The sequence below is a fragment of the Trichosurus vulpecula genome, chromosome 2 (assembly GCF_011100635.1).
Source record: "Trichosurus vulpecula isolate mTriVul1 chromosome 2, mTriVul1.pri, whole genome shotgun sequence".
NCBI classification, from domain to species: Eukaryota; Metazoa; Chordata; class Mammalia; order Diprotodontia; family Phalangeridae; genus Trichosurus; species Trichosurus vulpecula.
In genome coordinates, this window is record NC_050574.1 from 17,313,071 (window position 1) to 17,337,177 (window position 24,107).

The 24,107-nt window shown below is 49.1% G+C and overlaps 2 protein-coding genes across 2 annotated transcripts; one reads left to right on the forward strand and one right to left on the reverse strand.

The window, feature by feature from the left end:
• Positions 1-625: 625 nt before the first annotated feature.
• On the reverse strand, positions 626-9,091 carry LOC118839008 (F-box only protein 44-like). The gene is made up of 6 exons (XM_036746392.1): positions 9,061-9,091; positions 6,342-6,629; positions 3,312-3,438; positions 2,885-2,980; positions 2,068-2,203; positions 626-769 (listed from the first exon to the last, which is right to left on the reverse strand). Exons 1-6 carry the CDS (start codon positions 9,089-9,091, stop codon positions 626-628), a joined length of 822 nt encoding a protein of 273 aa, XP_036602287.1.
• Positions 9,092-11,413: 2,322 nt separating this feature from the next.
• Positions 11,414-23,521, forward strand: FBXO2 (F-box protein 2). Its single transcript, XM_036746144.1, has 6 exons — positions 11,414-11,600; positions 15,536-15,820; positions 18,928-19,057; positions 19,138-19,233; positions 20,105-20,237; positions 22,273-23,521. Exons 1-6 carry the CDS (start codon positions 11,579-11,581, stop codon positions 22,405-22,407), a joined length of 801 nt encoding a protein of 266 aa, XP_036602039.1. The 5' UTR covers positions 11,414-11,578; the 3' UTR covers positions 22,408-23,521.
• The last annotated feature ends 586 nt before the right edge of the window (positions 23,522-24,107 follow it).

The following is a 24,107-nucleotide window of genomic DNA, read 5'->3' on the forward strand; positions in this document are numbered from 1 at the left end:
CCTGGACAATGTACCTGTCATTCTCACAGTCCCTGGATAATTGAGAGTTGACTGTAACAGCAGTGCAAAGAAGGAGGACCTAGGATGATGGAGCTGTTAGAGAAGAGGAACAGAATGGAGAACATTAGAGCTGGGAGGACCCTTAGAACGGGGAATGTCAGAGCTGGGAGGACCCTTAGAACAGAGAATGTCAGAGCTGGGAGAGGCCTTAGAACAGAGAATGTCAGAGCTGGGAGGACCCTTAGAAGAGAGAATGTCAGAGCTAGAAGGGACCTTAGGACACAGAAGGTCAGAGTTGGGATGGGCCTTAGAAACACAACATCAGAGCCTACAGAAACTTTAGGACATAAAACATTCAGATTAAAGATCTTAGAGCTGACAGAGACCTTAGAACCCAGACAGAGCTGAACAGGACCTCAGCAATCAGCCAGTGTAATTCAGTTTACAGATGAGGCCTAGGGCATGGAAATGTCTTGCCCAAGGTCACTGAGGTAGGAAGTCACTGAACTGGAAAGAATGTCCTGTGCCCAGCTGCCTCCCCCTCCCAGGCCCAGACTGAGGGACAGCTTCATGAAACTGACTCACCAGTAGGTCGGGGTACAGCAGTGGAGGGCTGTGGGTTGACTCAGGTCAGCTCAGGACCAATGGTGATGCTGCTGTTGGTGACACGGGGCCCATACCAGCCAGCCCAGTAGTGTGTATCTACTCCTCCATGCTGAAACCAGATATAGCGAACACCTGGTGGGTAGTTGGAGAATGTGTGGGAGACCTGGAAGGAGGGAAGAGGAGGAGGGCTGAGGGAGAGGGTCTATCCAACCCCTGCCCAAAGAAACCAACTCAGGGATGCAGGGAACCAGGGTCCAGAGGCCTTCACTTGGCACCCTAGGAGTCCCTTGTGAACCAACTCTACAATCAGTGTGACTTATTGGGACAGAGAGTTGGGAAGGTACTTAGGGGTCATCTCGTCTGGTGGTTCCCAGTCTGTGGGCCCTGGGGCCCTGAGTCTCAAGTCATTTTGTGACAAATGAATATTCTGCCATTAATGGGTATCAAATACACAACTACCATCAAAGGAAGTGGGTACAAAATATATTGACAAAAGGAAGAGGCCCTCACACTCACAGAAGGGCTGGGAACCATTGCTGTAGTTCAGCAATCTCAGAAAGAAGTGCCAAGAATTATATTGAATTTATACTTGAAGCAGTAGGAGAGCTAGGCGTACAGTGGATAATGTTGAGCCTGGAGTCAGGAAGACCTGAGTTCAAATCCACCCTCAGCCACGCACTAGCTGTGTGACCTTGGGCAAGTCATCTAGCTTCTATTTCCCTCAGTTTCCTCACCTGTGAAATTGGAATGTCAATAGCACCTTCCTCCCAGGATCTCTGTGACAATGGAGCGAGATGGTATTTACAAAGATCTTTCCAAATCTTCAAGTGCTACAGTAATGCCGGCTATTATTATTATGTGTACATGAGAGTCTCCTGACTTTTCTGTGCTGTTGTCAATTGTTCAGTGTGCCTCGGTTCTTCTTACCAAAGAATAACACTGTGCCATGTGTGGGGGAAAATGGAAAACCAATGGTCTTGCCTAACCCTCTAACTTTACGGATGAGGAAACTGAGGCACAGAAAGGAGATGTGAACTTGTTCCTGGTTACAGAGGTAGTAAGGGCCTCAACTTGCCCCCTTATAGCCTCACAGCCCACTCAAAGTAGTTCTAAAGTTCTTAGCAGTGTTACTGCTTTATCCCCTTAGAAGACTGTAAGATCAAAGAGGATAGGGAATGTCTTTTCTCTCCTGTCCCTAACTCCCAAGGCAGCAAGCAGCCCCGGAGGCATTCTCGTCCATGTATTGTAGGTGGATGGACTGAGCCTGGCCATCATCTGACTCCATGTCAAGCATCCCACCAATAGTCTTGCTTCCAGTCTTGTGCTAGTCTTGTGCTCCTCTGGTCAGGCATTGGAAGAAGGGATCTGGGCTGGGTGCTTCCCAGGGGCACTGTGGTCTTACACACTGGGAAACCTCCTCCAATTGAGAGGCTGTTCTGTAGCCCACTTTCCCCCCATTACCTCTCTCCACTTGGCATCACTCCACTGCTGGATGGCAACAGGATCTGGCTGGAACGTGCCCAGAGGCACGTGCCCTGAAGACAGGAGCTGTACACAGACCTGATACTTGCAGCCACAGTCTTGTCTGGCAGCAAACCTGGGGAGGTTTGAGGAAGAAAGGGCTAGTGGTGGAAATTGGGAACTGACTACGGCATGGGGGGGTGGGGAAGACACTGAAGGGGACAACATGCAAATGCAAGGTGGTGAAAAGTGAAATGTTGAATTCAGGGAATGGTAGTGCCCTCAACAGAAGCAAGAAGGATGGTGTAGGGGAAAGGTCAATAAGTTCTGGTTCAGGCAAGACGAGTTTGAGAGGCTGATGACACGTCTAGGTAGAGATATATAACCACTTAGGTTCTTCTTTGGGGGAGTTTGGTCATCGGGAGCTTTAAAAAAGTTATGTAGAGCCTGTCTTTATACCTTCCACCTACCTCCCAGTTCTTCCCCTTGAGTCCAAGCAGAATAAGTATCACCCCCTTCCAGCTGTAGGCAGTGATCTCTGCCCTGGCTGGGAGGGACTATGACATATACACTTGTATACTGCCTTTGGTCCACCACCCAACCCTGTGCCTATAAATGTTTGTTGAATGAATTACCGAATGAGAAGAATAGAACCCAAAGGAAGTCCCTGGGGGTATTCCCACTCTCGTCCAGCCCACATCCACACTGATTCCTGCCTATTCTTTTGCCCACTCCTAGTAAGATCAGGGCAGGGCAGTGACTCAACTCATAGAAAAATCTCAAGGGGCTGGGACACCTTCCCACCAACACCACTCACCAATCTTTGACCACGATGTCTGGCCTAGTCTGGTCCATTAGCTCTTCCCAATATCCCTCAGCTTTCAGGTCCACCAATTGAGACTTGAGGCAGGTGCTAGGGGAAATGTATGGGGGAGGGGCCCCAGGGAAGATGTTCACTTCATGGTCACACTGGGGGGGGGGGGGTCTTCCCTACATCCTCACCCTGTCCCTAGTCCCCAGCCCTTGGGCAGCCTGGTTACCATGAGGGATCCTGGGTTCAAATCAGTCATTCCATTGCCCCCAGCCTGTGGATTTCTCTTGGGTCAGTCATCTGTGACAGGCAGGGTAGGAGGATGGAGAGACCCCTTTCCCACGAAGCTCCCCAGTTCCCTTTCCACCATCCACCAATGGCCCCTTTCCCTGGGCCAGTACACTCCCCTACCCCCAACAAACCCAATTCTTACTAATAAGACGTGACAAAGTATTTCTTGACGTGGGAGTTGGGAAACACCCTCCCGTGGTCCCCAGGCAAGTCTTCCACTTTCCACTCATCTCCTCCGTTCACATCCAGGGTCCAAAACTCAAAGCCTTCTATCAGGGAGCAGAGCAAAGATTAGAGGGGGCAGCCTTCCTTAGGGCTGTGCTGAGGCTGTCACTTCCATCACCACCATTCCCCTCACTGAGGCCTGGAGGTGGCGGATGGTTGTTGCTGACACAGGATGACAGACCTAAAGCTGCAGGATCACCCAGTGCAACCCCCTTGATTTACATAGGAGGAAGCAGAGGCTGGGAGAGGGCAAATGTCACACAATAGAAGGCAGATTGGTACTCAGCTCCTCTGGCTCCATGCTCTTTCCCACTGAACCTCTGATCTGGGCTTGTACGTTGCTGTCCTCCCACTCAGGAGTTCTGAGGAGCTCGCTCCTTTAGAGCCAGGGTTCTTTCTTCCTCCCCTGCCTTCTCAAAGTGACAGTGACATTGGAGGTGGGAGGTGGGAATGGGAGACGATACCTTGGAATGCTTGTGAGTCACTCTCAATTTTGAAAGGAGGGGACTGCTGAGGAGCTGGTCGGGACCTCTCTGAGCCTTCCCTGGCCTAGTGGGTAATGCTTGATGACTTCTGCAAGGGATACCATGTGGTGTGCCCCATGCCTGGAGTGGAATCAGTAGAGACACACTATCCAGTTTGCCATGTGTCTGTGGAATGTAGATCATGGAAAAGTGCCTGAAACAATGTCTCTGATATAAGCCAGACAGTCTCAGTCCATGTCCACAATGTGTGGCAGATGGTAGTGTGCCATGAATGGATGGCATTGTATGCTATAGAGGGCTGACGCCATTAATGGCAACAGTAGGTGGCTACACTGTACCTCCAGTGTGATGGAGAGTATTTGTGTCTACACTGTCCAGTTAGTGCCCTGTACTTTATGAGTACATATGACTATGGACTGTGGGTCTAAGAACGCTGTGCTGGGGGCTCCACCTTTGTCTCTTTACCCCCACCTGGGACTGGAACACGGACAGTGCCACAAGCTTGGGTGGGAGGGGGGTGTGGGAAGGGAAAGAGAGAGTACTGCATTGAGGCTGGGGGAAGGTAGGCAGCTCTCTGGGGAAAGACAAAAATAAAAGACTGTGCTTGAAAAATACATGTATATTATATAAATATATGTATAAATGGATACATACATAGGTACACACACATACATATATACATATCTGCATATACACAACAGTCAGTGTCATGTACCCTATAAGCGTCTATACTACGAAGAGCAGCTAGGTGGCACAGTGGATAGAATGCTGGGCCTGGAGTCATGAAAATTTCTCCTTCTGAGTTCAAATCTGGTCTCACACACGTCCTAGCTGTGTGACCCTGGGCAAGTCACTTCACCTTCTTTGCCTCAGTTTCCCCATCTGTAAAATGAGCTAGAGAAGGAAATGGCAAGCCACTCCAGTATCTTTGCCAAGAAAACCCCAAATGGGGCCATGGAGAGTCAGACACAAATGAAACAACTCACCAAATATAGCACTTTAAGATCTACAAAGTTCTTTACAAATATTATCTCCTTTGAGCCCCACAACAACACCGGGGAGTGGTAGAGGTGATTATTATCCTTGGTTTATAGATGAGGAAAACGAAGTAAACAGAAGCTAAGTTGACTTGCCCAGGGTCACACAACTAATAAGTATTTGAGCTCAAATTTGAACTCCTATCTCCTTTCTATTTTATTTACTACTACTGGCATAGACAACACTCAGCACATTCCATATATATCATCGATGCCTACACTATGCAGCCAATGTCATGTACGCTATGAATACTATTCGTATCTAGGCTACCTAGTTGGAGTCTTGAATAGTGCAGGTGTAGATGATACGCAACCTATGCCACAGGTATCATGGTTGTCTGCCCTTTACAGTTGGTGTCATATATACTGTAAGTATCTGCGTCGTTCAGTTGTTGGCTTGTGTGCACTACAGATTAATTGGGCCTTTCCTAGGTGTCTATACTGTATACTCAGGGTTATGCATATACTCTAAGTGTCTCCGCTGGCCAGTTGGTGTCATGTCCACTTGATGCGTCTATACCATGTAAACAGAGACACAGCTTGGTGCAATCGGATGCACATCGGACTTGGAGTCAGGATAGCCTAGGCAGGCCTCCAGTCCTGCACTGCCTAGTTTTCTGATCATGTGGGATAATACCAGCACTCACCTTGAAGGGTTGTTGTGAGGAAACATATGTGAACATGTACAAAGGAAGTATCTGCAAACCTTGACGTGAGATACGTAGATAAATGTACATATTGTTGTTGGTCAGTTGTTTTCAGTCATATCTGACTCTTCATGACCCCATTTGGGGTTTTCTTGGCCAAGATACCAGAGTGGTTCACCATTTCCTTCTCCAGCTCATTGGACAGATGAGGAAACTGAGGCAAACAGGGTTAAATGACTTGTCCAGGGCCACACAGCTAAGAAGTGTCTGAAGCCAGATTTAAACTTAGAGTCTTCCTGACTCCGGGCCTGGCAGGCTATTCGCCTCACCACTTAGCTGCCCCTATGTACTTATATTTATATGTAAATGTCACCTAGTATTACATATGCCGTGCCTGTCTATACTGTACAGCCCATATCATATACACAATTGTTACTCATACCGTATAGTCGGGGCCAGGTACACTATGACATTTACAATGGGCTGTCGTGGTCATGTATACTGTAAGTGTCTACACCGGATCTCTACATGGTATAGTGACTATAACATACATTGTGGGGATAGACAGTATATTGATTTTCTGTATAACCTACTGTAGGTATCTATGCTGTGTACATTGTACCGTGAGCCTAATGTATATTCTAGCTATCTCGTGCAAATGAGGTACATGGTCTAGGTGTCTACACTGTATGGCTAGTGTGACGCATACTGTTGATGGCTATACTGTACTTTCTCCATGTACGGACTCTACTACAGTACCAAAGGCAAGGGGACCCACCTTCAGCACAGGGGTTGCGGATCAGGTTCCTGCGGAGGCTGCAGAGGAAGTAGAAAACCTTCCAGTCAGACACAGGCTGGCCCCATTTCTTGGGGATGAAGCCTTCACGCTGGCACTTCAGCTTCCATAGGGACACCAGGTCAATGAGGTCTCTCCACAGGCTGCAGACAGGCCGGCAATGGAGCAGGAGCTCCCGGGCTGGAAGCAGGGAGAACAGCTCCAGGAGGATATTATTGGGCAATTCATTGATGGAAGCCATGGTGCCAACACTCAGGGCAGGCTGGGGATCTGCAAACATCGGCACAAGTCTGTGAGGGCCAGTGTCTATAGTGGCCATACAAAACTAGTGGAAACATGCCTGTGAAGGGTAGTGTCTACACTGACCATGGCCCCACTGAGTGAAAGTATACAGCACAAATACCTTCACAGAAGGCTGGATTCTGTACTGTCCTGGGCCGAGGCACTGGGAAACACACATACACACATACTCACACACACAGAGGCACATACACACAAGCACACAAACCAGGAACACACCTATAAGGGCTGTTGTCTTCAGGTGCCACAGCCACAGTCTAGGGATGGGTTAGGGACAAAAACAGAGGACAGCTGGTCAGCCCCTTGGAACTTTCATTTCCCATAGGTTCAATTTTTATGTCTCTGATTACTCTGTCTATATGTATGTATGTATGTATCTATCTATCCATCCATCATCTACCTATCCATCCATCCATCCATCCATCCATCCATCTGTTCACCTACCATCTATCTGTCTACTCTTTCTTTTTCTCTGTCTCTCTATCTCTGTCTCTCTCTTTCTCTCTCATCTCTTTCCTGACATTTCCTGACACATCACCAACCAACTGCCTATTGGGTATTCCAAACTGAATGACCTTCTGTCATTTCAAACTCAACATGTTGAAAACAGAACTCATTATCTTTACTTCCAAATCCACTCTTCTTTTAAAATCTATCCTTTAAATCACTGAGGTTCACAACCTTCAATCTGGCATTGCTACTCCTCACACACAAAACTCCATACCCCCTCTCTGCCTTTGCACAGGCTGTGTGCCTCATGCCCGGAATGCCTGCCTTTCTTTTTTCTTTGAATCCTTTACCTTCAGCTCAAGCAACACCTAGGAGTTTTTAACCTTTCTCTTTATGCCATGGATCTCTTTGGCAGGCTAGTTAATCAGTCAGTCAATAAGCATTTATTAAATGCCTACTATGTGCCAGGCAGTGTGCTAAACTTCAGGGATATAAAAAAGAAGAAAAAAACAATCCCTGCCCTCAAGGAACTCACAATCTATTTATTTATTTTTTGGAGGGGGGAAGGCAGGGTAAATTGGGGTTAAGTGACTTGCCCAAGGTCACACAGCTAGTAAGTGTGTCAAGCGTCTGAGGCCGGATTTGAACTCAGGTCCTCCTGACTCCAGGATCCATGAGTATCCTGACTCCAGGTCCGGTGTTCTACTCACTGTGTCACCTACCTACCCCCACAATCTAATGGAGGTGACAACAAGCAGATATGTATAAAGCCTATGGTTGTTAATAATATTGTTAAACTCAAAAAATAAAATAAAGACTTGCAAAGGAAACCAATTATATTACATAGTGCAATTATCAACTTTTTTTAAAAAAGGCTTAAGTTTACAGACTCCAGAATTCCTTCTTTACACAAAGCCTTTCCTGATCCCACCCCCTGCTAGTGGCCTCTCCCTCAAATCACCTTAGCATTACTTTTAGAGTATACTTATATATGTATGCGGTGTCTCCCTTGGCTAGATTGTAAAACTCCAGAAGGCTTTTGTCACAGTGTGTCACAGCACGCAGTAGGCACTTAATAAATGTTCGACGTTTGATTGGCCCTGCAGGATAGTCTCTCCCCATTGACAGTGGGTATGGGCTGGCAGGGACCTTTGAGATCTAATCCAACGCCCTCATTTTATCGATAAAGAAACTGAGACCGGGGGAGGGGCCGTGACTTTCCCACAATCAGCCAGATTACAGTTCATGGCCGAGCCGGGGCCCAGGTTTATGCCCCAATTCCCTTCCATTTAAATATCATTAAAATGCATGGCATCGTTGTGCAAAATCAGATTAGGAATATAAACGTGATCTTTCAATATTCATGTACATTTGAAGCCAAATACGTACATTCTGGGGATTATTGTATTGTGGATCATTTGTGTCCCGGGTCCCATTTCATATCAGGGACAATCTACAGCTAAGAGTAATTTTGTGTGTGTGCGTGTGTGATTGCGCGCGTGTTCTTGTGTGGGCATCTGTTGCTGCAGTACTTTCGTGAATGGCAGCCAGTTAATCGCAGTGAGATCTTGAGTAAGCTCTTGCCCCTCTGCGGACCTCAGTTTCCTCGGCTGTCAAACCAGCGGACTGTGCTGGACGGGCTCCCTGTCCTCTCCGCTTCTCTCCCTCCCTACCCTCCGCAGTTCCATCTCCCGCTCCCTGCGGGCCCAGCTCCCTTGGCTTCTGCCAGTTCAGTCTGGAAAATTACTGTCGCCAACGCCGTCGCGCGCCCCCGCCCGGCCTGCAGTGCGGCACTGCCCTTGGGGGACAAGGACCCTGGCGCACTAGCTCCCAGCTCCTGCCTCGGCCCCTCCGCACGGCCCCGGGGCCACAGCGAGCCCGCGCCCCCTCCCTCTTTGGCTGACTCTTTCCCGGGTCCCCCATCGTACCGCCCCCGCCCCCCTGCAGTGACCTCGACAGCGCCGTTTGGAGACCCCCAGCATCCTGCGCGGCGGGGACCCCCTCCCAGCTCCAGGCGCGGCGGGCCGCTCAGCCGGCGGAGTGAGCGCTGGTCTGAATTGAAGCCCCGCCCCTCGGCCTGCAGAGTCCCTCCTCCTCTCACCCCCCTCAACCTCCCCCCCCCCAACCCCGGGCTGCCGGGCCCGCCCACTCCCAGGATCCCAGAATCAGAGTAGTGTTAGAGCCTGGGAGGAATCTTAGAACAGAGGATGTCAGAGCTGCAGGGCCCTCGGAACGAATGTTACAGCTTGGGAAGAACCTAGAATATAGAATGGCAGAGATGGAAAGTGGGGGCAGGGCGGCAAGGGTGGCATCTTAGAACATAGACTGAGTTCGTAAGGCCCTTAGAAAATATACCAGAGCTTAGCACACAGAATGTCAGCGCTGAAGAGAACTTTTAGAACAAAGAATGTCAGAATTGAACAGAGAATATTAAAAACAGAGAATATTATAACTGGAGAGACTCTCATAACCAAATACTACAGCTGGGAAAGCTTTTAGAACATAACTCTGTGTGTGTGCATGTGCGTGTGTGTGCATATGCATATGTGCATGCCCGGTCCTCTTAAAATAGTCTTTCTGAGCTCCGAGGACCCTTAGATCACAGAACGTCAGAGTAAAAAGGGTTCCTTAGAACATAGAATGTGAGAACTGGAATGCATGTGTGGGGGATGTCACCTTAGAACATAGACTGAGTTCTCAAGGCCCTTAACATAGAATGTCAGAATTGGAGTGGGAGGTGGGGCTCCTTAGAACAATGGTTTCAATCTCAAATAGAAATGGAGGCCAGTACATAAGCATCCCTGCCTGTGGCATATTAGTTTTAAAATTTAATGTTATCTATCTCAATTACATTTTAATCTGGTTCAGCCTGCACTCAGGAGTGTTCCAGCCACACACCTCTGCCTCAGAATGCAGCATGCTGGGACTGGGAGGGCTCCTTAGAATGAAGAATTCCAGAGCTGGGAGAGACTTTAGCACCTGGAACGTCGGAGTTGGGTGGGACCTTACACGATTGACTGTCAGATTTTCAGAGCAGGGAAGACTCTTAAGAAACCAGGCTGTCAGAGGAGTGTGTGTATGTGTGTGTGTGTGTGTGTGTGTGTGTGTGTGTGTGTGTGTAATTTTACATCTCAAATACAGGAATTAAGAGGGACCTTAGATTAAATTGCCTAGTACAAGCCCCTTATTTGAGAGAGGAGGAAGGCCTGGAGTCTAGAAGCGGCTTGCCTCAAGTCACATCCACAGTTCCTGGTAGCTCTAGGACTGGTATCCAGGCCTTCTCCTTCCCCTCAGGCCCCTCTCCTCATCCACTTGGGTTTCCATTGTGCTCACTGAGCAACTCTGGGAAATCCAATTATCTGTAGTGTCTAGAGGAGCTAGACATTATCATCATCCTCCTAGGGGAAGAATCATGTGAAAATTTTGCTTTTTAAGTTGTTGCTTTCCTATCCAGCTTCTGCCCCAAATACTAACCCAAGTGGAGACACATTTGGAGGTGAAAGTGACCTTATCGCTTGAAATGTCAGACCTGGAGGGGTCTGAGAACAGAGAAGTCAAAGCCAGGCAGGATCTTAGAATGTCAGAGCTGGAAGGAACCTTCAACAGAGAATGTCAGAGCTGGAAAGGATCTTAGGATGTGTGTGTGTGTGCGGTGGGGTGTCCTTTGGAACTCGGGAAAGGGGAGCCGATACAATCCTTTAGGGAGTGTTCAGTCCAAGATGCTCATTTTCCAGAGGAAGAAGATGAGGCCTCAGAGCTTTGAAATGACAGCCAGCAGAGCAGGGCTGGAATCCCATGTCTCCCACTTTCAGGCCAATGCTCTTGATACTTTGGGCTGCAACATTCACTCTCTGCCCATCCCACCCTTTCCACTTCTAGCCTTCCCCCAGACCCTTGGCACTACCTTCTCCCCAATCTAACTTGATCGGCTCCCATACCCTTGCCTGTATTCCTCCCTCCCCCTCCCCGCCACCCAGGCCAGGATAGTTGGCTGAGTTCAGCAGATGCGGGCTTCCATCCTAGACCTCTTTTTGAAAGGGCACCCTCCCCCCGCCCATCCATGCCCCAGGAAAACGATCTCTTGGCGCACCGCGGACTCTTGGCTTCCTGGGTGCCCTTCTAAGTGCTACAGGGCCGAAGAGTTGACTATGGAGCAGGGAAATGAGCTGCAGTAGGGGCCAGTATTGACCCTCCATTCCCAGCGGAGCCGAGTCGGGCCCGAAGCCAAGGGCAGGGGAGGAGTTCGGCGGGCTAGGGCGGGGAAGCGGTTCCCTTTAAGAAGCGCTGGCCAGTCTAGCCTTCCCGCACCGGCGCTGGAGAACAGAGAGAGGAGCAGAGCTGTGACAGTCTGTGCAGGGCAGAGGAGGGCGGAGCATCTGGCTGCCTGGGACCTGCAGGAGAGGAACATCTGGGGCGGCGCTCCTCAGCTCCTCGTACACTGATAGCTGCATCCCCTGCCCCAGGAAGACATGGAAGGAGACGGCGACTCAGGTAGAGAGAGGGAGAAAAGACCTGGCTGCAACAGGGACGCGGGATTAACTCTTGGGCGGGGGAGGCTTTGAAGGGCAGGGAAGTCTGCAGACCTTGAGGGACAACGGAGTGGGTGGTGAGGAAGGGGAGGTGGGGCATAGGAGAAGGCAGCAAAGTGATTTCCCATTTCTAGGCAAAGTGGGTGAAGGTAGCCGCCGGGGGGGGGGGGGGTTTAGCACTATCGGGTTTTTGTACTAGATTCACCGGATTTACCTTCCCCTGGTCTCAGTTTCCCCATCAACGTGGGCCACGCCACAGAACGAATTTTCCTCTTAGGCTCTTCCATCAATTGCTTCTGGGTCTCTCTAGAGGAGCCCATGTCAATGGGGTCTGACGTAGTACTCTAGGCTTCTGCGCCTGTCTAAGTTACGGGAGGAGGGGTGGATTTGTGGGAGAAGCTGAGTCAGGTGTGTGAGGGAGAAGCACATCATTTAATTTTTGGACTGGTTCAGTATCTCCTTGTCTCAGTCTTTAATCGATGATCTCTTTCTCTATAGCATCTCAAGGAGTGATACCTCTCCTCTCCCCACCTTCTCCTTCCTTCCCCTCCCTGGCAGCCTTTCCTCCCATCCCCTTTCCTCCCTTCCCTTCCTTTACTGCCACTCCCCTCCCTTCTCCTCTCACAATCTGATACCTGTCTTGCTCCCCTCTACCTCCCTGGCACTATCATCTCTCAGTGGTGACAGGCTGGCCAGCAGGGCAGCAAGGGTCAAGTTGCATCCAGGTCCCTGGGAAAAGAGGAACCCACCAAGTACTATCCATGGTAGGGGGTTACCCAAGAGTGTGTACAAGAAGGCACAACTCTGATTCTGAGAGGCATAAAGCTGTGCTCCTCCTTAGATGGGCCAAGAGGCGGTTTGCTGAGTCAGTGTGTATGTTTGAGGAGATGGGGGTATCTTCAACTGGATCTTTGGGCTTGATGGGGAAGACTAAGCCTGGAACTGGATACCAGGGAAGATTAGCTCAAGATTAATTTTATCCCTTGCTCATTTCCCATCCATGACCAAACTCCTTGAGGGCAGGGGCTGTTTCATTCATTTTTTTTTATCTCCAGCACAATACCTGGCACACAGTAAGTCCTTAATAAATCCTTGTGGATTGATTAATTTCCTCTGAGGGAATCTTGCCCAGGTGTATTTGAACCTGTGTGCCTGAGACCCTTAAATTCCCATCCTACTTAAATCAGATCTAATCATTTAAATCCCCCCATTCTTGAATAGCTCAATCTATAGTTTATACTTGGCTTGTAGAATTAACCTCATGTAGTCCAACACCTCATTTTACAGATAAAGAAACTGAGTCTCAGAGACATAAAGTGACTTCCCCAGGGTTACATAGGTAGTGAATAGCAGAACTGAGGTTTGAACCCAGGTTTCCCAATGCCAAATCCAGCATTCTTTTCATGATGCCATACTGTCTCTCCACTGTACCCTCTGCATGGCCCCAGAATGAAGGACCTGTTGTTCCCAGGGTCCACTAATTCCCTGGTCTCAGGGGCCAAATCTAGGTGAGTGAGTCAGCTCCTGTGGCAGCTTCCAGGAGCCAGATAACTTTCCAGCCAGCAACAATATAGGTAGTTGTGTGTGGAAGAGATAGGGGGGTAAGCAGGTAATCAGATCCTGGGTTCAAAGCACAGGGCCAGGGGCCAGAAGAGATGACTGGAGCAGGGTGTGCCTTCCTGAGAGCATCAAGTGTCCAGCCAGGGCCTGAGCTGGACCCTGAAGACAAAGGAGTGATTAGGACACTTGGGGCCTGGCCCCAAGAGAATGTCCTCATCTGCAGGGTAAGAGAGGCTCAGTGGTCCAGGCTTTTAATCTCAGTGACCTAGGGGAAGTCACCCAACCATTCTGGGCCTCAGTTTCTCTTTACTTCTTCTTTTAAAAGTTTTATTTATGCCTTATTTCTTTCATTTTAAAAATCGATGCTTTTTCTTTTTACGTTGCATTCATTTCCCAAATGTTCTCTGAGAGTTATCTTTTAAAATAAAGGATAAAAATAAAAGAAGGGGGGAAGTAGTTTAGCAAAATTGACTGACATTGATCAATCCCATCTGATAGAACATGCTGTGTTTCACACCCATAGTCCCCACCTCTGTACAGAAGCCAGGAAGGTATACTCTTTAGGGCCAAGCTTGGCTATCATAATCGCATAGCATTCAATGCCTTTTTGTTTTATATCAAAGTAATTTTTGGATTCTCTTCCCACCCCCACCTTTGTGACAAAGAAAAGCAGTGATGCAGTGACCAAATCTGATAGTGTTTGCAATGCTGTACCCCAACTGGAATGAAGAAGATGCCCTCCCTTTCCTGTCTTGCAGGGCTCAAGATTGGTGGCTACAATTACACCCCCTTCCCGCTCTACTTTTCCTCTATGTTACTTATTGTCTGTTTCTCTCCTTTTGGTTACTTCTCTGCATTATTTCTTTCAAATCTTCCCATGGTTCTCTCAGATTCCCTTTCTGTTAAATGGGAGGAATAATTCTTATCTCCATCCCACAGGACTGTGGCAAAGATCTAGGGAAAGCTGGGCCTACCTGCACTTAGTGTCTAAGAGGCACACGATTCCATTTCAAATCAATACTTATCCAATGCCAATTATGTGTAAGACCCTTGGCAAAACACTCCTGGAAATGAGTCAGACCAGACTTTTGTCCTTGAAGAGTTTACAGGCTAGTCAGGGAGATGAGGTATGCACATAGGAAGAATGTAAATGCTTCAAAGGCAGGAATTGTATCATTCTTTGTATCTGTAGCCTCAGTGTCTAGCCCAAAGTCTGATGCATAGTAGGTGCTTAATAAAGACTTGTTGATTGGCTGATCAATATTTCTAGCATAAAGCGCTGTATGGGAAGGATAACAGTGTTTTATGTATCCAGAAGAACGAACTGTGTCAGTGTAGGGAGGGAAGATCAAGGAATTTTTTCTGGAGGAGGTGGCATTTGGGTTGGACCTCGAAATGGATACAATTGTACTGAATTTGGTGTAACAGGATCCTAGTTCAAATCCTAGCTCTGACATCTACTACCTGTGTGACCTTGAACTTCACTCCGATCCACAGTCTCCTGGCTATAAAAGGAGGAAATTAGACTAGATGATCTCCAAAGTGCCTTTTGGCTCTAGATTGAATGTCCTATGATGCATCCACAGGAAGCCTGGTGGAGATTCAAAAGATGTCAGTTGACCTGGATTCAAACCTCACCTCTTATGTTTACTACCTGTGTGTGACTTGGAGAACATTACTAATCCTTCCTGGGCCTTCTATAGAGAGTATTAGATAGACTAGATACCTCCGAGTTCTAACTCTAGAGATCCAAGGAGCATTGGATCAAAGTCCCTGGAGCCTCAGTTTCCTCATCTGTAAAATGAGGTTAATGGCATTCGCACTACCCACTTCTCAGGGACATTCTGGGGAAAGCACTTTGCAAAACATTCCAAGCACTAGAGAGATATGAGCCCAAGAGCCCTGTGTTTGTGTTAGCTCTGTCACTGTTCTCAGAATATTCTATTTAATCCAAATAAACATCACCTAAGCACCTTGTATGTCCAGAGCATTGTCTGTGGAATTGAGTGTATTAGGATTCTTCATATAGAGCTGGAAGGGACCTCAGAAACCAACTAGCCCAACACAATCCCCTCTTATGACAGAAGAGGAAACTAGTCAAAGGAGGTGAAGTGACTTGTCCAAGGTCACACATTAGAGGTGGAATTTGAATTCAAGCCTTTGATTCCAGACCTGTGCTCTTTCTCTTATACTCTCTTGCCTTTCAAAGATAAGTGGGAGCTGATATTTTTAGCTGTTGTTTTCAGACGAGAACCTTGAGGAAGAGAAGCCATGTTCCCAAGGCAGAGGACTGACTGATGATAATTCTGCTCCCTTTTCTGCCCAATCTGTACTCAGAGAGCCTGGATCAGCAAGAAGAACCATGGTGTGTGGATGACCTGCCTGATCCTGTCCTGATCCAAATTCTGGCCTCAGTGCCAGCCTGTGAGCTGGTGCATGTGTGCCGCCTGGTGTGCCAGCAGTGGAAAGCCCTGGTGGATGGGCCTTCCCTTTGGGTCTTCAAGTGCCAGCAGGAAGGGCTGGCAAGGGAGGATCAGGTTGAGGAGGATCGGGATAACTGGCAGCTCTACTACTTCCTCTGCAAGAGAAAGAGGAATCTGCTCAAGAATGTTTTTGGAGAAGGTAAAGAAAAATGACCCAGGGAGGGAGGGCAGTGAAGGGAAGGGACAGAAAGTGAAAGGAGAAGGGAAGGAGAGGAGAGACAGGTCAGGGGAGGGGAAGGGGAAGGAGAGGAGAGAAAGGGAAGGAAAAGGGAAAGAGTGAGGGAAAGGAGAGGAGAGAAAGGCAAGGGGAAGGGTATGGGAGAGAGGGAGAGGAAAGGGTAAGAGAAGAGAGGGGAAGTGAAAGGAGAGGAGAAGGAAAGGGAAGAGAGGAGAGTATAGTGGAGGAGAGGGCAAGAGAAGGGGAGGGGGCAGTAATATGGAAGAGGAGGAGGGAAAGGAAACAAGGAGGTAAAAAGGGGAAGGGGAGAAGATGGAAGGGAGAGAGAAGGGGAAGCAAAAGGGGAGGGAAAAGAGAGGAGAAGAAGGGGAAGGAAGTCAGAAATGTAGCTTTGAACTCATCACCACCACCACTCTTTCCCCACCTGGCAGCTGAGGCAAGTAAAAGGACATCTGATTGATTAGCAATAAAAGCCCCTGTGTCATTGGCAATGGAGGCAGATGGGTTTGGGGACAGGCCATAGACTACACAGACTTGCAGCTCACCTCATCCACCCGCCCACTCCCTCTAGGTTGGGCCACCCCTAAATGACTTCAGTTGAATTAGACTCTCATTTTACTGTCTGTGTCTAGACAACAGTGTCTAGTGTCTTATTTAGATCCATGGATTTTAGAGCTAGAAGGACCCCCAGAAGGCACCCAGGCCAACCTGTATCCAAGTAGCACCTCTTCAGTATCCCCTGACAAATGGCCAGTCAATTTCAGGATGAGCAGCCTGGAATTCTTGGTTCTAATCCCAGATTTCTCCCCTACCCCTGCCACACTTAGAACTGTGTGATTCCTGGCCAAGTCATTCCATCCCTGAGTACCTCAGTTTCTTTATCTGTAAAATGAAGTTGCTCACTAGATTTCTAAGAACACCTTCAGTTCTAGAAGTTATGACAGCCAGTGGTAGGGAGCTCACTACCTCCTCAGGCTGCCTATCATTCTTGGATGCTTCTAAGTATCCAAAAGTATGGAATCTTCCTTCATCAAACCAAAACTTGCCTCTCTACATCTTCCATGTATTGCCCTTGGTTCTGTCCTCTAGAGTCAGAGAGAACAAGATTAAACCCTCTTTCCTGAGCCAGTCCTTCAAATACCTGAAGATAGAGATCATGCCACCGCACCCCATGCCACACACACCCTGGCCCAAATCTCCTGTCAAAGTTCAATGGCTCCAGCTCCTTTAAACTATCTTCCTATGCCATGGAATCGAGGCTCTCTACCATCTTAACTGCCTTCCTCTGGACACTCCTCAGCTTATCAGTGTCCTGTCTAAAATATGGGGCCCAAAACTGAATTCAGGACCCTGGATAGGGATTGTCCAGGGTTATTACTTCTGTTAATGTAGCCTCAAATACCACTCCCCGCCCTTGGCATATTGATTCATACTGAACTGTGGCTCACTCAGAGCCCCAGATCCTTTTTCCACATGTACTATTGTCTAGCCCAGAGATGCCAAATAACCCCCTCCCACTCCTGCCCCTGGGGCTGCAATGAACCAGATGAAAATGTTACTGGGAAATATTTAACAGAATTAATTTAAAAATACAATAGAACATAGATAATGTTAATATATAGTTTGCTAAGTCAATATATGGCCCACAGAATGCTGAAAACCAAATATGTTAAATAAATAAATTGCATTTAAAAAAAAAATATATGGCCCACAGGGATCCTTATGTAAGGTTTGGTGGCCCCTGCTTCTATTTTGGTTTGATACCACTGGTCTAGCCCTATACTCTATTTAGAGTTCTTTTTTTTAATCCAAGAGCAGAACTTTACATCTCTCTGTACTAAATTTTATCTTAATAGATTAAGCCCAACATAGAGACAGAGGCTGTGGGGTGCCAAGGACTTGAGTTTGTATCCAGGGCACTACCACTTACTGTCTGTATGACTTTGGGCCAATCATTTCACCACTCTGACCTCAGTTTCCTCAACTTAAAATGAGGGGGTTAGGCTGGATGACCTCTAAAGTCTTTTCTACCTCTAAATCTGTACTCCTAAGGGTTGCTACGATCTTTTGGGGATCTCAGTTTAGTCATCCAATTTGTTGACTATCCCTTCCATATTTGACCCATCTCTTCCCTTCTAGGAGTGAGGGTCTAAGCAGTTGTTGCAGAAAGGTGGATTCAAATCTCTTGTACCTCCCTGCCAGAAGAAGGGAACTAGGAGCCCATTTCTGTTTTTTCAATGTAGACAAACTTCTGAACAGTTGGAACTGTCCAACAGGGAAATGGACTGCCGCTAGAGGGAGTGGGCTGGCTCTTCCTCCTTAGAAGGAAGATGCCTCATTTCGCGCAAAGGCTGAATGCCCACTTAGTTTAGATATGCTTTAGAAGGATTTCTCTTCTCTTCCCTTCCCTTCCCTTCCCTTCCCTTCCCTTCCCTTCCCTTCCCTTCCCTTCCCTTCCCTTCCCTTCCCTTCCCTTCCCTTCCCTTCCCTTCCCTTCCTTTCCCTTCCCTTTCCTTTCTTCCCTTTTCTTCTTTTAGGGACGGGTCCCTGCAATTCTGAAATTCCATGAGGAACATTGGGGATGAGCTCCGAGTGTTCAGGACAAAGACTTGCCTTGTGGGATAGGGGCTAGGCTGTTTGAAAACAAGGGTTGTTTCACTTCTGTATTGGTGTCCCTAGTGCCTAGTACAGTGCCTTGGTACATAATGCTTAATAAATTCTTGTTTCATTCATTGATAAGGGCTAGGGGAAAATGAGGGATGGTACTTTGTGGCTCACTGGACCCAGGAGAAGGAGGAGGCATGGAATGACAGTGGGCAGATGCTCAAAGGCCCCACTTGTTGTTTCATCCAGTAGACCAGGCCTACGTCAAGCCTGGATTCTCAAGGCCACCAGTCCCAGTTCACACTTCTTGTTTTTTAAAGATCTTTCTCAATCCCAAGACAAAGCCATACCTGCTTTTCTCTCCACACTTGGGCTCAACCTTGGGCCCAATTGATTTAAAGAAGAGAAATCAAATGTACCATGGCTGCAACAGATGGGCAGGCTCTGCTTTTGGGTCCCCACAGATGAGTTCGAGGCCTGGGAGGAGGTCGAGGCAGGTGGAGACGGCTGGAAGGTGGAGGAAATTCCGGGAGACAGTGGCTGTGACTTTCCGGAGGATGAGAATGTCAAGAAATACTTCGTCACTTCTTACGAGTAATGGGACAGGATGGGGGGCGCGGGGCGGAGAAGAGGGCCGGGGTGGGTTTCACTTCCGTTAACCCCTTGTCTCTCAGGTGGTGCCGCAAAGCTCAAGTTGTTGACCTTCGGGCCGAGGGGTACTGGGAAGAGCTGATGGACATCAATCAGCCCTCTATCGTGGTGAAAGACTGGTGAGGGACGCACCATGGGGGTGGAGATGCGGGAACCACGGAGGCGGGGTGGAGAACTTTCGGCTCTGCCAGCTGGAAAACAGCTGGAGTCGACTGGGAGGGATGCGTCTGAGGTGTGGGCCAGGGCGTAGAACGCCTCACTCCCCTTTCCGAGAAGTGCAATCACTTGTTGTTTTCTGTAAAGGGGGTGGGAGAGAGGTTGGAAGGGTACTAGACTCGGCGGAAAGGGGTGGAGCTAGGGCTACAGCTGAGGTGAGCTGGTGGCCGGGGTGTACAATGCATCACGCCCCCTTCCGTGGGCTGGGACGTGCTGGCTTCTTTGGGGGGAGGGGGCGTAGGTGGGAGTGAGTGAGCGTGGCAGAGTGCTAGGGAGGGCGGAAAGGGGTGGAGCTAGGGCTAGGGCTGAAGCGAGCTGGTGGCCAGGGCGTACAATGCATCACGCTCCCTTCCGAGGGCTGTGGGGACGTGCTGGCTTCTTTGGGGGGAGGGGGCGTAGGTGGGAGTGAGTGAGCGTGGCAGAGTGCTAGGGAGGGCGGAAAGGGGTGGAGCTAGGGCTAGGGCTGAAGCGAGCTGGTGGCCAGGGCGTACAATGCATCACGCTCCCTTCCGAGGGCTGTGGGGACGTGCTGGCTTCTTTGCGGGGAGGGGGCGTAGGTGGGAGAGAGTAAGGGTGGCAGAGTGCTAGGGAGGGCGGAAAGGGGTGGAGCGAGGGCTCCGGCTGAGGCGAGCGGGTGGCCAGAGCGTACAATGCATTGCGCTCCCTTCCGAGGGCTGCCGGGACGTGTTGGTTTCTTTGGGGGAGGGGAGAGTACCAGGGAGGGCGGAAAGCGGTGGGGTTGAGAGCCGGGCTCAGGAGAAGACTCCCCTGCAGGTACTCGAGTAGGAGCGATGCCGGCTGCCTGTACGAGCTGTCTGTGAAACTGCTGTCCGAGCATGAGGATGTCCTGGCCGAATATAAGAGCGATACGGTGGCCTTGCCCCATGGCATGTCGGGCTGGAATGAGGTGACGAGAGTCACAGGATGATTCGGGAGAGCCTGGGCTTACCTAGACAAGGGTGTAGAGCAGAGGGGACTGGGCGTGGACTGGGGGCTTCTCCCTGCTTGGGGAGGTTAGAGGAAGGCCTGTCTGGCAGGACCTTGGGCTGAGCCCTAGAAAAGGGGCCAGCTCTGGAGCTGGGAAACTAGGGAGAGGTGGCAGGAGCTCCTACAAAGTTGAGGTCCCTCATGGAGCTTACAGTCTATGGCTGGTGATGGTGGGTAAAACAGAAGTCGTTAACTGAAAAGCATAGGGTGAGTAGGAAAGAAATGTTCAGAGGAGGTCTGCATACCATCTGTCCTTGGAAGGAGCTGTTATGTGGAGCATTGAAGAGAAGGATTAGCATGAAGCAGGACTGTGGCCTCAAAGGATTTGGAGGGCCCTTGCCTGGAAGGGCCCTTGTTCTCACCCCTGGGGCCAAGTAGAATGTAGGATAATGAGGACAAATTGTAGAGGAAATGTAAAGGAAAAATTTCCCCACAACTGCAGTTGTCCAAGAGGGTGACAGTGGCCTTGAATCTCAAAGTAGAAGTTGGATGATTCCTTAGCAAGAATGTTGTAGAGTGGATTTCTAGTCATGCAAAGCTTAGACTAGATGGCCTCTGAGCTTCCTTCCCACTTGACAATAGGGCTTGAGCCCTGGGTAGCAAAGAGATGGGGACAGGGCCAAAGCAGTAGGGAGGAGGCTAGAGCCCCAAGGAGGGGCTCAGGAACCAGTTCTGCTTTCTCCCTGAAATCTGAGAAGCAGATTTGTATCTGTCTCCTAGGACCGAGAGAGGAAGGCTAGGCTGACTTAGAACAGGGGAATGGGTCAGTGGTAGGGGTGGGGGCTGGGGGAGGGGGAAGACAAGGAAAGGAGGTTCATAGACTGAGAGCTGTGCCCTACCTTCAGGGCTAGAAAAGGTCAAAAGGTTGAAGCAGGCTGGTCTGGGAACAAGAGGGCTTGAGACAGGTAGTCCCTTACTTGGACTGGAAAGGTTCCAACCCAGATCCGTGGTGCCCTAGTTCTGTAGCTGGTATCTGTTGCCAACCAGGTCCCAGGTATGTAAAGCCCCAATTAAGGGAGGTTAGAACTCAGACTGGATTTGGGAAGCACTGGTAGATAAAGACAATCTCTACGATCAGGGAATTCATTTTCTAATGCAATCCAGAATCATAGGATCATAGACAGACATGGAAGGGACCCCAGAGGTCATCTACTTCAGCCCCTGAGCTTGCAGTTAAATAAACTTGTGTCTTGAGAGGTTGTCACCCCAGTACATTACATGACAATAATAAGTAAATGGAGCTGGGCTCTGATCTGAGTTCCTCTGATCCTGCATCCATCACGGGGAGAAAATTTAGGAATTGCTACCCTTCCCCTGCAAAGTGTCAGAAGACTATTTCAAACTGAGGCTGTGGAAAATAGGGGAGGGGTGTGCGTGTGCGTGTGCGTGTGCGTGTGCGTGTGCGTGTGCGCATGTGCGTGCGTGCATGTGTGTGTGTGTGTGTGTGTGTGTGTATGTGTGTGTATGTGTGTGTGTGTGGGAGAATTGTCAAAGAAGGGTCTTAGAAATACTCTAATAATGGCAGTAATAGAGAGATATTAGAGTAAATGTGGCAGAGATGAGCCACCAGGGCAGTGGGAGCCACCAGACAGGTTTACTAGGATGGACATATGAACAAATATTTAGTAGAGTGCTTGGGAGCTCAGAGCACAGTGCTAGGTGTTGGGGGGGGGGGTGGAGGTGGTACAATGAAGAGAAGACATGGCCCTTATCTTCATGGAGGTTATGGTTTAGTGGTGGTGGGTAAGCTGAAAATGTGGACAACTAAATATAGAAGTCTCTGTTGGAAAGGAAAAGGAAGGGAGGGGGCTTTGAAAGTTTTGGTTTTATCGTTTTGTCTCCTTTGTTGCAGTAGGTGGCACTGAGAGCCAGAGAGGGTATGGTGTGTGTGTGTGTGTGTGTGTGTGTGTGTGTGTGTGTGTGTGTGTGTATGACCCTGTTTTCCATCTCCCCAGATCTCTCACACCTTCACAAACTATGGGCCAGGAGTTCGATTTGTCCGCTTTGAGCATGGAGGCCAGGACACAGTCTACTGGAAGGGTTGGTTTGGTGTCCGGGTGACCAACAGCAGTGTGATGGTGGAGCTCTAACCTGACCCAGGCCCTCCTCCCCATGGGCTAGGAGCTGTTGCAGCTGGGGGTGTTGCTCTGTAGGCTGGAGAAGGGCTCACTTCTAGAGTTCTTACCTTTCCCAGGGCCCTTGACTCTTGGGGAAACCTTGAGGGGTGGAGGCAGGAGTGGAAGCTAGGCTTTGTGTCTCTACACTATGCACTCTCTGATTTCTGTCTTTCTTTCTTGGGTGTCCCTCTAGTTCTCCTTATACTGTGTTCCCACAGGAACTCCTAAAGGGTGGGGGAAGAGTGCTCATTAGCATGTACCTGCATATTATTTGCATGTCTGCCCAGCCATCTTTTCTTCTGATCAAAGTTTCCCAGAATGAATTAGAACAGAATGCCTGAAAAAAAAAAGGTTGAGGGGGGGGGCTTCATTGGGCCCCAACCCTTTCAGTTTCTAGAACTGGGATCAGTCCAGGTGCTATTGTGCCTTGGGCCTCATGTGAGGGCCTGAGAGCAGGGGCCAGGCTCAGCAGCTACTGCCTTGTTTGGCTAGAGAACAAGGGCTAGGATTGTGAAAGTTGGAGGAGATAAGGAGAAAGAGAATCAGAGATCTGGGAGCCTGGAGCCTGGTTGATATTTGAGCATTCCGGTGGCAGGAACCAGAGAAACCAAGGGAAGTCTTTGTCTGGCCCAACCCATTCCTTCAGCCCTCTTGGAATGTCCTGGGGGGAGGAGGCACTCAGCCTAGCTCCCACATCTTTGCATAAAGCAGGGTTGAAGCACCAGCCTACCTCCCCCTGGCACTATATATATATATATATATTCTAAGCTCCCATTCTCTCTGCAGTTGCATCTTTGACTGTGGGGGCCAGTAGGGAGGTGGGGCTACTCCCTGGCTAGAAACGTGGTTGTTAACATCTCTGGCTCCACTGGTCAAGCCTCTTCTCCTCCAAAAGGTGGTCTCACCCCTTTAATAGCCAATGCTAGCTAGTTTCCTTCTTCTGTGGAGTTGGGGACAGATTCCTTGTCCATAAGCTATTTGGCTTTTCTGCCACTCACTTTGGTTGAGGCTGAGAGAACCTGAAATGTGCTGAGTTGATGCCTCTGGAGGAGGAGAACAACTAATAAAACCACTGTGTCTGCTGCCACTGGGTCCCGGCTCTCTCTGGGGACCTTTGGTGGCTGGGTCAAGTTGGACAGCCTCTCACTGAAGTGCCCCTGTGCTCAGATGCCTTTCAGCAAGAACAAGTTTTCAGGAGTGTCTCCTAATGAGGACTGAGGATCATTGGATTTTGCTCAGGAAAGGACCTTAGGAGCAATCTTATCCAATCCCCTCGTTTTCCAGATGAGGAAAGGGAGGTTGAGAGGACTGAAGTGCTTTGCCTACGGTACAGTGCAAAGTGCACTGGATTGGAGTCAGAGTTGCTTCATTCCCTTGACCACACTTTCCTCCTCTGCCAAATGATGGGGTTGGATTTGATGAGCTACAAGTCCCCTTCAAACTGTCCTATGATCTCCACAGAGGACAAGAAGGATTGACTTTGGAGTTGGAACGAATGGTGAATGAAAAAGCACATAATAAGTGCTTACTATGTCCAAAGTGCTGTGATTTGAAGTCGGTGACCAGAGTTCTCTCCCCTGGTGACAAAATTATAAAGTTGTGTAATTTGGAGAGGACAATGTTGAGAGCATAGTAGCTCATAGAATTTCAAAGCAAGAAGGCACCGTAGTGGT

Coding starts and splice junctions, on each gene's coding strand:
- FBXO2 (XM_036746144.1), top strand. CDS start 11,579: ATGGAAGGAGACGGCGACTCAG. Junction 11,601..15,535: donor GGAAGGAGACGGCGACTCAG/GTAGAGAGAGGG, acceptor ATCTGTACTCAG/AGAGCCTGGATCAGCAAGAA. Junction 19,058..19,137: donor TACTTCGTCACTTCTTACGA/GTAATGGGACAG, acceptor CTTGTCTCTCAG/GTGGTGCCGCAAAGCTCAAG.
- LOC118839008 (XM_036746392.1), bottom strand. CDS start 9,091: ATGCTGGGGGTCTCCAAACGGCGCTGTCGAG. Junction 6,630..9,060: donor CTCCAAACGGCGCTGTCGAG/GTCACTGCAGGG, acceptor CGATGTTTGCAG/ATCCCCAGCCTGCCCTGAGT. Junction 770..2,067: donor GTGATGCCAAGTGGAGAGAG/GTAATGGGGGGA, acceptor CCCTCCTTCCAG/GTCTCCCACACATTCTCCAA.